Source organism: Carassius auratus, chromosome 39, assembly GCF_003368295.1.
Source record: "Carassius auratus strain Wakin chromosome 39, ASM336829v1, whole genome shotgun sequence".
NCBI classification, from domain to species: domain Eukaryota; kingdom Metazoa; phylum Chordata; class Actinopteri; order Cypriniformes; family Cyprinidae; genus Carassius; species Carassius auratus.
The window spans coordinates 7,647,809-7,660,981 of record NC_039281.1 but is presented as its reverse complement, the minus strand read 5'-3'; the positions used below and the strand labels follow the sequence as shown (position 1 = coordinate 7,660,981).

Here is a 13,173-nt window from a genome sequence, read left to right as displayed (position 1 = left end):
TGTCTGAGTCTGTGTTACGGAGTCCTTGTTTAATGTTGAGTATTATTCATGTCCGTCAATTCTTGCCTTGCCTTGCCTTGCCTTGCCTTGCCTTGCCTTGCCTTGCCTTGCCTCGTGTTCGTGTCTTGTTTATGTTGTTTGGAACCTATGGTTTTGACCCCGCCTGGACTGTTTACCCCTTTGGATTATCCCTTAATAAATGACTTACCTGCAATTGGTTCCCTCTCTGTGTTTTCCATAACACCGATCGTGACAGAAACTGTCCACTATTTCAACTGTTTGATTGTGAATAACAATACAGTACTGGGGTGAAGAGGGACCGACTAGGTACTTAATTAATCTGATCTGGTACTTAAGTAAAGAGATGGGGTTTAATGTTAATAGATTACACTTTTTGTCTACTTTGCCTGCAACCCATTGTAGATCAAAAAACAATCTATAAAGATAGTTACCAGATTTGGAAATATTTCAAATAAAAATAAAACATAAGCCTATATCAGTTATACAGTGCTATTGTGGCTTCTGTATTGTCAGCTGACGTCAATATTTTGTTGTTTTTAGGTTGTGTTGTTTACCCTTTTTTTAAATTGATTTTAACCTGTTTTTTTAACATGAAAATAAACCTTTTTTTATCTTTTTCAACTTTTATTTCATTTGTCATCTTATGATTTTATTTTATGATATGTACATTAATGTGATTATACACCTATTTTTGTAGGCCTATTGATTTTACCCTTAGCTACTTGCAATGAAAATAGGCCATTTAAAAAAAATTAGATAAAAGAAATATTTTATAAATAGTATATTTATCATTAGTATTAACTAACACAAATATTTATTCACAGAATTATATGTGCATCTCTGAAGCTACACACAGTGGAATTTCATTACAGAATGAATCTGAACAAATCGGGTAAGTCAATGATTCACTGATGCTTTCATTAAAACTCTTTCTTCCTTCCTTCTTGATTGAATAAGTCATTTTGAAAGAATCAATTGAATAAATGATTCAGTTACCCAGTTATCAAGAACGTGAGGTGTCGCCCCCTACTGGTGACTTTAAGTTTCATATTTAAAAGTTTCATTCTATATGTATTTATATACATACACACACACACACACACACACTTTTATACAAGTGTATCCTGTATTCTGACATATATATTGATGTATCTGGGCTAAGTCCTGGATATACACTCACCACAGAACTAGATTGATAGATACATTCATACATACATACATTCATAAAAGAAGGATTTTTTTAAGCCTACGCTTGCAGACATTTAGCGAAAGTCATTCAAAAGTCAGTATGACATGTAATTACACATTTTTGGCAAAAACATTTGTACATTTATGATTGAAAGTATGTATTGTTTTATATATATTTTTAATGAATTACTATTGGAAATCTCATCATTTGGCAATGGAATTGCATCTTCCCCACAAATATTTGTAACCATGGAGCACAAAACCAGTCTCCAAATCTCTGGGGTATATTTGTAGCAATAGCCAAAAAAAAAAAAAAAAAAAAAAAAAACCTTGTTTGGGTCAAAAATGTCAAATTTACTTTTAGATCATGAAAGATCATGTTCCATGAAGATATTTTGTAAATGTCCTACCATAAATATATCAAAATGTAATTTTTGATTAGTAAAATGCATTGCTAAGAATTCATTTGGACAAATTTAAAGGTGATTTTCTCAATATTTCGATTTATTTTTTATTTTTTTTGCACCCTCAGATACCAGATTTTTTAAATAGTTGTATCTCGGCCAAATATTGTCTAATCCTAACAAATTATTTATTCAACTTTCAGATAATGCATAAATCTCAATTTTGAAAAATTTCAACTTAAGAATGAATGTAAATGTTAAAGAACCAAAGGAATGAGATGAATTGAAATCGTTAATTATTTGCAGTCTCCATTACTAACAGAAACCTGTAGTCTAGTGATCCACTCATGGTAGGTTCCTCAGGAAGCACTGATAGATGGTGAACTTTCACCTCTAGGTCAGGAAGCCAAACGACTCTGACTTGGTCTGATCTGATATCAAAGTTGTCCTTCATCATGACTTCCCATTTAGAAAGATGTTAAATTCCTCTGGAGGCTCATCTCTCTGGGATCTTTATATCTGTCACAATGTCCAAGCTTTCTGCTTTAGGAAAAATTCAACATGCGCCAACAGACAAAGGGAGAAAAGATAAACAAAGGTCCAGGAGATCAAGATTATAGAGTCAATTTCTTTAAGCCTTGGCAAAACACTGTGTGCACACTGTATCACCACCACTGAAGCAAAGATGCCCTAGTTTTTATAGAGCTGTTATATTATTAGGGTGTCTTACAAATGCATTTCTGAATCAGGTTGATATGACGGACCTATCATTATACCATGAGCAAGTCTGGACTCTTATCAGGATTTTTCATCCGTCACAAATTGGCACATTTGATACGTTCCCATCCATTATGAAATTGCAAGTCTGTGTGGAAAACATTTTTGAAAACCTTCGAGTCTGAGAGCTGATGTGAAATGTAAGGATCGTGCCAGCGTACAAGTGAGGAGAAGCGGGACAAGAAATATGCATAGCTCACTCTGTATTTTTTCAAGTTTTGTATAACTTTATTGAATCTAAATGTTAAATATGTGATGAATTTTATTGGAAATGTCAGAGGCTGTGGAATTGGCTTAAAATAAGATTCATGCCAGTTTCACAGAATTTATTGCTAATCATCAATGAGCTACGTTTCAGTAGTTTTCTTTGGTTCCAAGCCTGTTTTTACACAGTTTTCAGATGATAAAGCCAGGCAAATGAAAAACATCATATTTTTAACAAGGAGGCAAACAGGGTAGGTTTGTTCTGAGAGTGAAGTAAAAAATCCTCAAGTCATGTTTTGAATTTCTGTGCTGAAATTACCAAATGTTATAGACCTAGACAAAAAAAGACCTGAACAGTACTTTATATCCATCACCTTGATTAAAATTTAATTACAGGGAGGGTACTTACATCTTTAATTGCTTGGCAACTGACAATTCTCTTTCCCCCAAAAAAATCGAGATCTACTCATCTGTACGACTGAATTTCTTCTCATATTTTGAAGAATTACAGGGTTTGAAGCTACATGAGGACAAGTCAATTTAGGATAAACTAACCGTTTAATTGCACCACAAATGTAATCGAAAGTGTGGATAATGTTATAAATTACCTGCTGGACAAACTCAGCCATGTTCATGCTATCAGATTAACATAAGAGATAGCAGATCAATCATTGGTGTTTACAGAAGATTTGTGAGTGGGGGAAGGTATGGGAGAGAGCGCTGCCTCTCAACAAAAGGATTTAGGCGGGAATTTGAGAAAAGTGGGTGTCTGCTGTTGTCCTTCGTGTGCCTCATGCAGGGTCAGAGAAACCCCCCTCCCTCAGGCTTCAGGCGATCGCATGCTCCCAGTCACATAGGCAATGGTGGCAGATGAGGCATTCGAGTGTCTACTTACACACAATCAAAATGCATGATGAACATCGTTCCCACAGGTCAACGATGCAATCGCTTCATTTCAAGCAACCTCTGGAATGAGCTCTATATAGTTATTTTGTGAAACTGCAACTCAATCATGACAACTCTAAGAATGATTAAAGCATGTTTATGGATTTGGCATGCTACTGCCAATAGTACAAGAGACACACTGCTGTGAGCATGTAGGATATGCTGCATGAATAGGCATGCATAAACACTGTAGCGTTTCTAGACAGGTGGAGCTGGGGAAGGTGGAGGATTTATTAGCTGTAAATCAGCTTGTGCTTTTAAATCGGTGACTGCTAGCAGATCGCATGTAAAGGACCAATCAGCCTGAGCCATCTAGAGTTTCACGACTGAACTAGATAAATGTTTCTTTGCTTAATCCACCTTATTTTTAACATAAGATTGTGTGCAGCCATTAGTGGGATGATTTGAATGCGCGAGAATTTCAGTGAAATTACAATTACTTTAGTTGTCCAAAACCGCTCATTAGTTATTTTGCTTGATACAGCTGGTATTTCTTATTATATTATTTTAATGCATTGTTGTAATTGTAAACACTCTTGTAGTGTATATAGATTACTGAACTTTGTTGATTTACCTGTAATGGCTGATGAACTGAAAGTCTTGCACAAGAAAATAGCTTACTTTTGTGTTCATTAAAAATGCGGTGGAAAATGATGCTGTACTGATTTTCTAAACCATTGAAAAAGAAAAAGACTTAAAATATAGCATATGTTCACCTGTTAACTATTCAAACTTCAGTTCTCAATGATAAAGAGATGCTCTCAGTCTTATGCATTCTCAATTCTTTCCCCATCCGGTGGCTATACGCGTCATTGAATGTGGGTCACGAGGCACACAATCTTCTCTTGATTGGCAATGAGTAAATACAGCATTGAGGAGATGTTTTAATGATCATCTGAGATCTCAGACCCACCACAATGTGCTATTCATCTCTAATGAGTAGTAAGTGTGTCACAGAATGTTGGCTTGTTGTCTTTGCCCTCCACGGAGATAAATTTAGCATCCTGTGTTATGGTTTCAAAACAGCATAACCCACTGAAATCCAAGTCTCGCCTTGCATAACAGAAGCCTTTCCGTAATTCATGACACTGACCCGAATCACTCGCTCTCGTTTTCCAGGTTCCCATTGTGTCCGAATGCATCATTGTCCCGCCTCCCAAACTGAGAGCCCAAAAGAGTGAACTCCAAAGGCAGATGACATCAACCCGTCTCCTGATCGACAGTGCAAGCAAGGTAAAGGGTCACAGGGCAGCATCACTGAGTCTATTGTGGGAAAGCCACACGGACTGTAATGAGCTGGAGGGCTTGGCTGTAATCTGCATACAATGTTGCAATATAAATCACAGCATAAAACACTCTATAATAGCACATTGTTCAAAGCCAGTAAAAGGAGCACTATTTTCACACGTTTGGAATGAAAGTGCATTTTTGTCCCATTGTGCTCGGCTTGTAAAAAACGCCTTTTTCACGAGTCAGGTGGGTTTACGCAGCAAAGCATGCTTTCAAGTCACAAAGGCATAGCCAGTCTTTCCTGCATAACAGCGAGTGCTTTATGACCTGTTGATACACGCATATCTTTTTTCTCCAACGTCACGGTTCCTGGAAGAAGTTTTTTCTTCCCGAGCACCGTTCTCTGCTTCCCAGTCACCAAGCTTCCTGGGCCCTCTCCATTTCACCCGGGATCACTCTGAGCCCCCTGGAATGTGGGATTAATGGTCCTGTGCATCGCGCAGGCCGTTTGGGATACCCAAGACCTTTTCCAGCTCTGCAAAGCAAGTTCTCTTATCAATAACACCCAATCATCATGATGTCAGGAGCACATCGGGAAGTAGATTATAGAAATAGCTGATTAAAAATCAGAAGATGTAGCCTTTAATTTTTATTTGAATGACTAGAAGCAACACTAGCCCGAAATGATGTTGGACTGATGGGATTAGCAAGCTAAGCAAAACAGAAATTGATGCATTTCAATATGATAGCTCACATTTTAACAGACCGTCATTGCCAAAAAGGAATTAATAAGCACTCTTGTTGACAGCCTCATGCAATCTGTGAGCAAGGCTGGCATTTTCCAGCAACACCGTGACTGAATGCTAGACATAAATTACAGCATTAAAGACCCTCCTGAGAGATGTTTATGTATTTTATGCATGGTTTTGGTCAGCTTGATCCCCGTTTGTGCGGATGTGATTGCCTTTAATTATTGAGAGGCATCTGATAATGCCAGATGACTGCACCTCTTCTTTTAAATTATGATGTAGATGTCACGTTGAAACTGCATTGAAATAAATATAGTCTACCTTTTCGTTCGCTAATAGCAATTTTGGGGCTGCCGCGGTGCACTCTCTCTCTCTGAGACATGTTTTTAGGCATCTCAAAAGTACTAAATATATGGGGTAAACCATCAGTACAGTTTTTGGCGCTCCAGTCGCCTGTGGTGACACACGTCATTATGAGGTTGCGGTCTCTGAGCGCGTGCTGATTGGTGGAAACCGAGGGTGTGTGTGCATCATGGACTGGCTGTCTTACAGACCCTGATTCAGTCTATGCTGAGAGGTGGGCACAACCTAAACCACCGCACTAAAAAAGTCAAGCATCACACAGAGTCTCTCCAAAATGCCATATATCCACCTTATGGTAGAATATAGGGATATTGTGCATCCCTTGAAGCCTCAAAAGCATCCATTCTTTCATTTCCTGGAAAGCAAAGCTTAGAGAACTGAAATACCTGATTTTAATTTATAAGCTTTCTGTTGTGAACAACCTTGCCAATAACATTTGAAGAGCTTAAGAGCCTATAAAAAGGCTTAGACAGTCTAACCATGTTTTATTCTCCTCTCAGCACAAGAGTATGTTGACCAAATATTTGTCTACCGTTTCAATGCTGTTCATTTATCATTGACATTTCCATTAACCCTAAACTACAACACAGTGAAGTGTAAAATAACCTGTAATAAATAATAATTTTTACTATACTATAATTTTATAACGTTTAAATCATAATACTAAATTTTCTTTTAAATATAAAGTACCTATTCTCATTGGAAATTACAAATAACAAACTGTCAACTAAATAAAATTAGTTTAACTATAAGTCTAAGTATTAGTATTATTACTGAATAGCCAATAAATAGCAATCAAAACAACATATAACGTATCATTACGAGTATAATATAGACAATAAACCTGAGTAAAATATAGATCTATGTAAATAAATACAAAACAAGATCAAACGTCTTAAAATAGCAGAGGCTTAAATGACGAACGGTTAATTGTGTAATTGTGTAACATTTATATTAGTCACAACTGCATATTGTACAGTCAATAAAAAAAAGTAATAGTAAAATAAAATTAGATTCTATGCATTCTATGCTATGAAAGAATTAAAAAATTTACATATAAAAAGAGGCAAAATAGCAACAAAGCCTTGCTTCAATGATGTGCCTTTAAATATTATGTATGTGTGTGTCAGAGTCATATTTGCACACTTTTGTGTTGCTTTGTCTGTATATGGCAGCTGCTAGGGTTGGTTTGAATGATGCAATCCATGCCATCCATTAGCAAATGTGTCCCGTTACTGTGTTAAACCTTTTTAAACAATGTTATACGCTTCACTAACATTCATTGTAACATATACTGTATATTAAGTACATTCCGGACATTGTTTTAATAGTTTGTTAGTTGTTAGTTTTTGTACTTGATTGTACAGAACACTGGTCAACCTTGCATTGTTTTAATCGTGCTCAATAAATAAATGAAACAAACAATATATGCTGCATGTGAATGCAACATCTTAGGCTTAACTATTGAAAACTTTTAAATAATGAAATTGTAAAGAGTCGCAGCGATGACCAGCTGAAGATGTTGATTTTAAAGAAAAAGAATAGTATTCATATTTCCTGTTGGAGTTCTTTATGACTTGATTTTTTATAAATTCATGGATATAATACGCATTTCATTTCAAATTTGAGTCATATGCTCTCCTGTAAAACTCCATCAGTTAGAGTAGACTATTAAAAGCATCACCTATAATCACAGGCTGAAGACTCGCATGCTCTTGTGCTTACAAACTGTCTAATGCATCTTAAGCATTTGTAGAGTAAATACCCACCCACCATTGCACATTTTACAAGCTTAGTTTATTGGCAAGTAGAGACAACTTTCGCCAGACACACCCCTAAAACTTGTACGTGGTGGTCTGCGTTTCTGATTGGTCGGTTAACACGACTGACAACACCTGCTTAACTCCTTCATCCGAATTGACACCCGGACTCTGGAAAATATATCCAGCATCCATCCCGTCTCCTCTCTCTCACACTCGCTCTCTGTGCGATCTCGATCAGGATCCTCATCAGGTCATTATTTACCAAGCACACTGAGTGGAGAAATGTTGATCAAATGCGCACTAGCCTTGCTGCTGCTTCTCTTCGTCTTGGGGGACGCGGTGGGAACGGATCACGTTGACGTCCCCGAGAAACCGGCCAGTCAGAAGGGACGTCTCTCCTTACAGAACACAGGTAAGAGAATGCAAGGGATGTGAAGCTGTGGTTGCGCGCGCGGACACGTGCGAGCCCTGCGCGGTCAGAGCGCGTTTTCAGCGCAAAACCGGTCAGTGCACATATCATCACGCGACGTTTTGCGAAAACGCAGGAAGGCGATATCTCGTAAATACGGAGCACACGTAGCGAAATCCAATATCTTCTATTAATAGCGTGACATACGCTATTTATTATTTCCGAGCGCAGAGAGGATTTGCGTTTACGCAGGACATCCTCGACTAGTACTGAGAGCAGATAACTCTCATGCAAAGTGTTCGCACGATCATTAGTGGGAGCATCAAATATAATCGGAAGCAACTTGTGTTGCATTGTGCGGATGAGCAAGTTAAACCTGTAACGTGGAGTGATGCAATGGCTCCAGAGGTGGATCAAAGTGAACCTTTCTCACGGCAGAAAAGCTATTTAATCCCAGAATACGTGAGTGTCGAGAGCTCAGAGGGTCACGTCAGTCTGTCTGTGCACGATTCACACGTGCGTTCCCGCACAAACCCCGGCGAGAGCGACGGAGCAGCTCACTTTACATGTGCACTTCCGTCTGCATAGATCTATGCAATGCATTTATACTAATATTAGATAGTATTTATATACAATACATTAGAAACCTCTCATATACTGTATATTTAATAATACTACTCTGAAACTTTCTGTGAAAACGCTAACCACTCATCTCTGTCATACACATTAACAAAATAGTATGTTTTTGTCCTCATCAGAGCGTGGTGTCTGATTGCCTACAATCTCCTTTTTGTGAAGACAGACATATGTTCATGTGTTTGATTGTCAGATTGGCTCACATAATGTGATGTTGGAGAAAGACAAACAACCAGTCTGTGTTTTTAATTTAATCTCTGTACAAAAGCATGCATTAAAGAAGCCATTGGGAAATAACGGTGTTAACATTTCTAGTGTAATTTGTAATGTGATGGCTCTGTTTTGCTGTTTTGCCTCATGCTATGGCTTTTTACTGACTCAGTGGGGTGTACATTTCACAGTAAGTTTTATTAACTGTTTGCCTTGCATTAAAGTAAATGCCATACTATATTTAGTCATTTTTGTCTTATCATAGCATAGAAATTGTTCATTTGAAAATAAATAGCCAATATGCATAATGTTTGTATATGCATTTGTTCAGTGCATCCTTTCTCTTACTGTGACATGACTAACAGACACATCACAACTGTTTTATAAAGTTGCATCTTGAAAAATGCAACTGAATGTCTACATATTTGTGAGTTGATGTAATGTATCAAACATTTATCAGTGTTTCTGCAACCTTTTTATAAATGAATTAAGTGCTCCTTTGTGTACTGGTATGTTTGAGCAAACAGAATTGCTTTTATTTTCTATAAAGATAGACAAAAAGATTAATATCCATGTTTCTATATGCTATTTGCTATTCTCTATTTCCCTGGTTATTTCCTGAAACTCAGTAGTCGTTGCTAATCTCTACAGCAAGGTAAAAGCAATCTGGTCCTGCCCTATATACAGTTAACCTTGCTTTTCCACATCTCAGGCAGTTACTGCAGGATGCCTCCCAGTTTGATGGACTTTAATAGCATACCTTAATTACCACAGTGCGCTCTCTGCTAAATTTGTCCCCTAAATACAGTTTTCACTGGAGAAACAAAGCCGGAAAATAGGCCTCCGCATTCATGTGTAACAGGTTGTCAAGTATATTTCTAAACCAGCTTTATTACTTATTTAAAAATAAACCTGATGTAGAGATCACTTTTGGTAAATGTCGGGCAAAATCGAGTTCTGAACTCTTTATTTAGCGTCTGTCTTTCTACTGTTTACAGCTGAGATCCAGCACTGTCTGGTGAGCGCAGGAGACGTGGGCTGCGGCGTCTTCGAGTGTTTCGAGAACAACTCCTGCGAAATCCGAGGCCTTCAGGAAATCTGCATGACCTTCCTGCACAATGCCGGCAAATTCGACTCGCAGGTAAGCACATGCTTGCCCCAGTCTCCCACGAGGTTCATGCCCCTCAGACGCAGCCAGAGAACGACCCTGTGACCGTCCCGAGCCAGATGGCACCGTCTCCAGCCTGGCTGGTGTTTCACAAGGTGCAGGTGGATTTAAAGCAGAGGGTTTCCAGCTTGTAACACTGTCTCAAGATGTGTGTCTGTAGCAAAAACAGTTCTAGTCCATATTATCCCAGCAGAGAAAGAACGGCATGATTATGACTTTATGATCTGATAAGACTCTGTTTTAAACACTCACAGGGCAAGTCCTTCATCAAGGATGCACTGAAGTGCATGGCTCACGGCTTGAGGCACAAGTTCAGCTGCATCAGCCGAAAATGTCCGGCCATAAAGGAGATGGTCTTCCAGCTGCAGCGCGAATGCTACACGAAACACAACCTCTGTTCAGCTGCTAAAGACAACGTCAATGTCATGGTGGAGATGATACATTTCCAAAACTTATTTCCCAAAGGGTAGGTACCACACTCGGTGTATTTGCACGTACTCATCTTTGTGTGCCTTGCTAATGATTGCATGTTAAATGAATTAAGTGTTGATGACTGTCATACAAATAATGATCTGTTTTGTTCATGTCGTTTAGCCTAATAAATACTTTTTAATATCTTACTTGGAATTGTATAATTGCATAGGCCCATATGATTTATATTTATGCTTTAAAAATTCATATTTATGTAATTAACTGTAATAATATAATATAATGCAGTTTGATCAAACCCACAAGCGTACATTTAATTTAAAGACCTTTGTCTTTCTTTAAAAGTGTTTTATTTATTCATTTATTTACTACCCTGGGAAAGATGTCATTATATTATGAATTTGATGGCAAGTGCTTAAAGAGATAGTCCCCCAAAAATAATGTCGTTCCAAACCTTTATAACTTTCTTTGTCCTGTGGAACACACACACAGGAAAAAAAAAGATGTTTTGAAAAATGATGGTCATCAAAACTGTTTCCTTTCGCATTGACTTTTATTTTATGGTCAAAAATATATAATGGAAGTCAATGGGAACCAAAAAAAAAGCTGTTTTGAATTATTAATTATCCATTATCTCATAGATCAAATAACCACGATCAGACAATTAACCAATAATCAAGTCAAGCCTGTTTTTAAATTTGCTTGTTTGTTTATTAAATAAATGCAGTTAATGACATAATAAATACTCAAATGAATAAAGTCTGTTATTTCCCTTAAGCTGCACGCTTTCAGGCAATTGATGTACTTTTCCATTTTAAAATACGTGTGCTGCTACATAAAGTTAATTTAAGTAAGTTCATTTATTTATTCAAACAAAGTCTGATGAAAGGTCCGTGTGTCCACACAGCCACTGTCCAGTGACATAAACTGTGATTGCAGTGTCTTGCACCTCTTTTTAGCCTGTAATGAACATATGAGGACAAGAGAGTCATTGAGCGTTTTGAAGTAGAGCAGCAGTGCTTTAACCGTGACTGACCGCTATCATCCCGCTTTCTTAGGCCGTATGTTGAGCTGGTGAACATCTTGCTCAGCTGTGGAGAGGAGGTGAAGGACGCTATTACCCGGAGCGTGCGTCTGCAGTGCGAGCAGAACTGGGGCGCTCTGTGCGACAGCCTGAGCATCTGTACGTCCATCCCTGCGGCTCCAGCGTCAGGCGGCTTCGAGCGACGTCCGCCGCTTTCCTCGCAGTCAGACGCCGAGCACCACAAGAGCACTCGGACAGGAGACAAGGACAAACCTGGGAAGGTCGGGTTCAGCTCACACGCACGAAGTCGGAGCCAAGGCCCGCGCCGCTTCAGTGTAGATGCAGGCCCTGCCGAACAGGAAGAGTCAAAGATCAGCGACATTCGGAGGTGAAACAGCAGGATCCCCTAAACTGACCATGACACCCCAATCCCCGAATTAACAGACTGCGCAGACCGCTTAATTCAACCCATCCACCCTCACGTCTCCACAGTCATTCCAGCTCTCCCAAACTGTACATTTTGCAGGGTGAATAAATGTGGTGCAGCCTTTTTGATACTCTAGATTACAAGACAGAGTGTTTATTTTGTAGAATTAAGTATTTCAGTTCTAATACAGCGTCTCTATTTTGACAAATCATATCCACTTTAAGATTCAATCACCATGTTTATTTATTTCATGCTATATGCAACGTTTGAACATAGAACATGTACATATAAATCTATATTTATATAAACACATCTAAATATAGCCTCTATATTCGGTAATACTATATGCTATATGTAATATAGTGCGAAGAATGCTAGCTGTTGTATTAGTTATATTATTGCACCAATTACGCATCTGACTGTAGATATGTAAGATATGTTTGTTTCAGAAATGTGTGTGATTGTTATTTGAGATACTTGATTAAATCCAAGCTGTACAGGATTGAAGTCCAGATTTAGCACATACGACGCTCTGTGCTTCATAGAAGGAAAAGATCATAATGACATCCAGTAACAAGCTTATTGTGCCTTGAGAATATTGCATAGAGGCTTTACCCCAAAATGAACTGTGGAATTCAAGAAGGTTTATTAAAGTAAAAAAAAAAAACATCTGCCTCAAGTCTCAGTGTGATAAAGCACCCGACAGTATCACTTCATTCTAATGAATATGCTGCATTTCTGTCCTTCTGTCCTTGCCATGTGATTGGTTGGCACCTGATTGTTGGTTTAAGAATAAGGAACAGTTTCAGTTCTGCTATTCATCAGCCTAACTAACAGTAGTTACTTTGACCAATCATCTTCATACAGTAATTCACTCAGGTATTCCAATGAACATGGGCTAAATGTGATCCACTTCGGGTTTAAACCTGGAAAACATATTCTCAGATTGTTAGAAAGAATTAAAAATGATCTGTGTACAACTATTATATTGAATGATAGATTCCATATTGGTACAGATAGCATGTGTTCTGATTGTTTTAGAAAAATAAATACTAAAGCTTGTTTCTTACTCAGATGTGTCTTTCTGGATAGTTTTTTCACACGCAACAAAAGTCATGAATTAGACATATATATATATATATATATATATATATATATATATATATATAATTTTTTTATATTGTAATAACTTTTTTTTATAATTTTGTTAATTTGTAAAAATAATA

General features: G+C 37.8%; 1 protein-coding gene across 1 annotated transcript; it reads left to right on the top strand.

Annotated features, from left to right (window-relative positions):
- Positions 1-7,674: 7,674 nt before the first annotated feature.
- Positions 7,675-13,006, top strand: LOC113057839 (stanniocalcin-2-like). Its single transcript, XM_026225377.1, has 4 exons — positions 7,675-8,056; positions 9,898-10,040; positions 10,322-10,533; positions 11,555-13,006. The coding sequence occupies exons 1-4, from the start codon at positions 7,927-7,929 to the stop codon at positions 11,910-11,912; spliced, it is 843 nt and encodes a 280-aa protein (XP_026081162.1). The 5' UTR covers positions 7,675-7,926; the 3' UTR covers positions 11,913-13,006.
- The last annotated feature ends 167 nt before the right edge of the window (positions 13,007-13,173 follow it).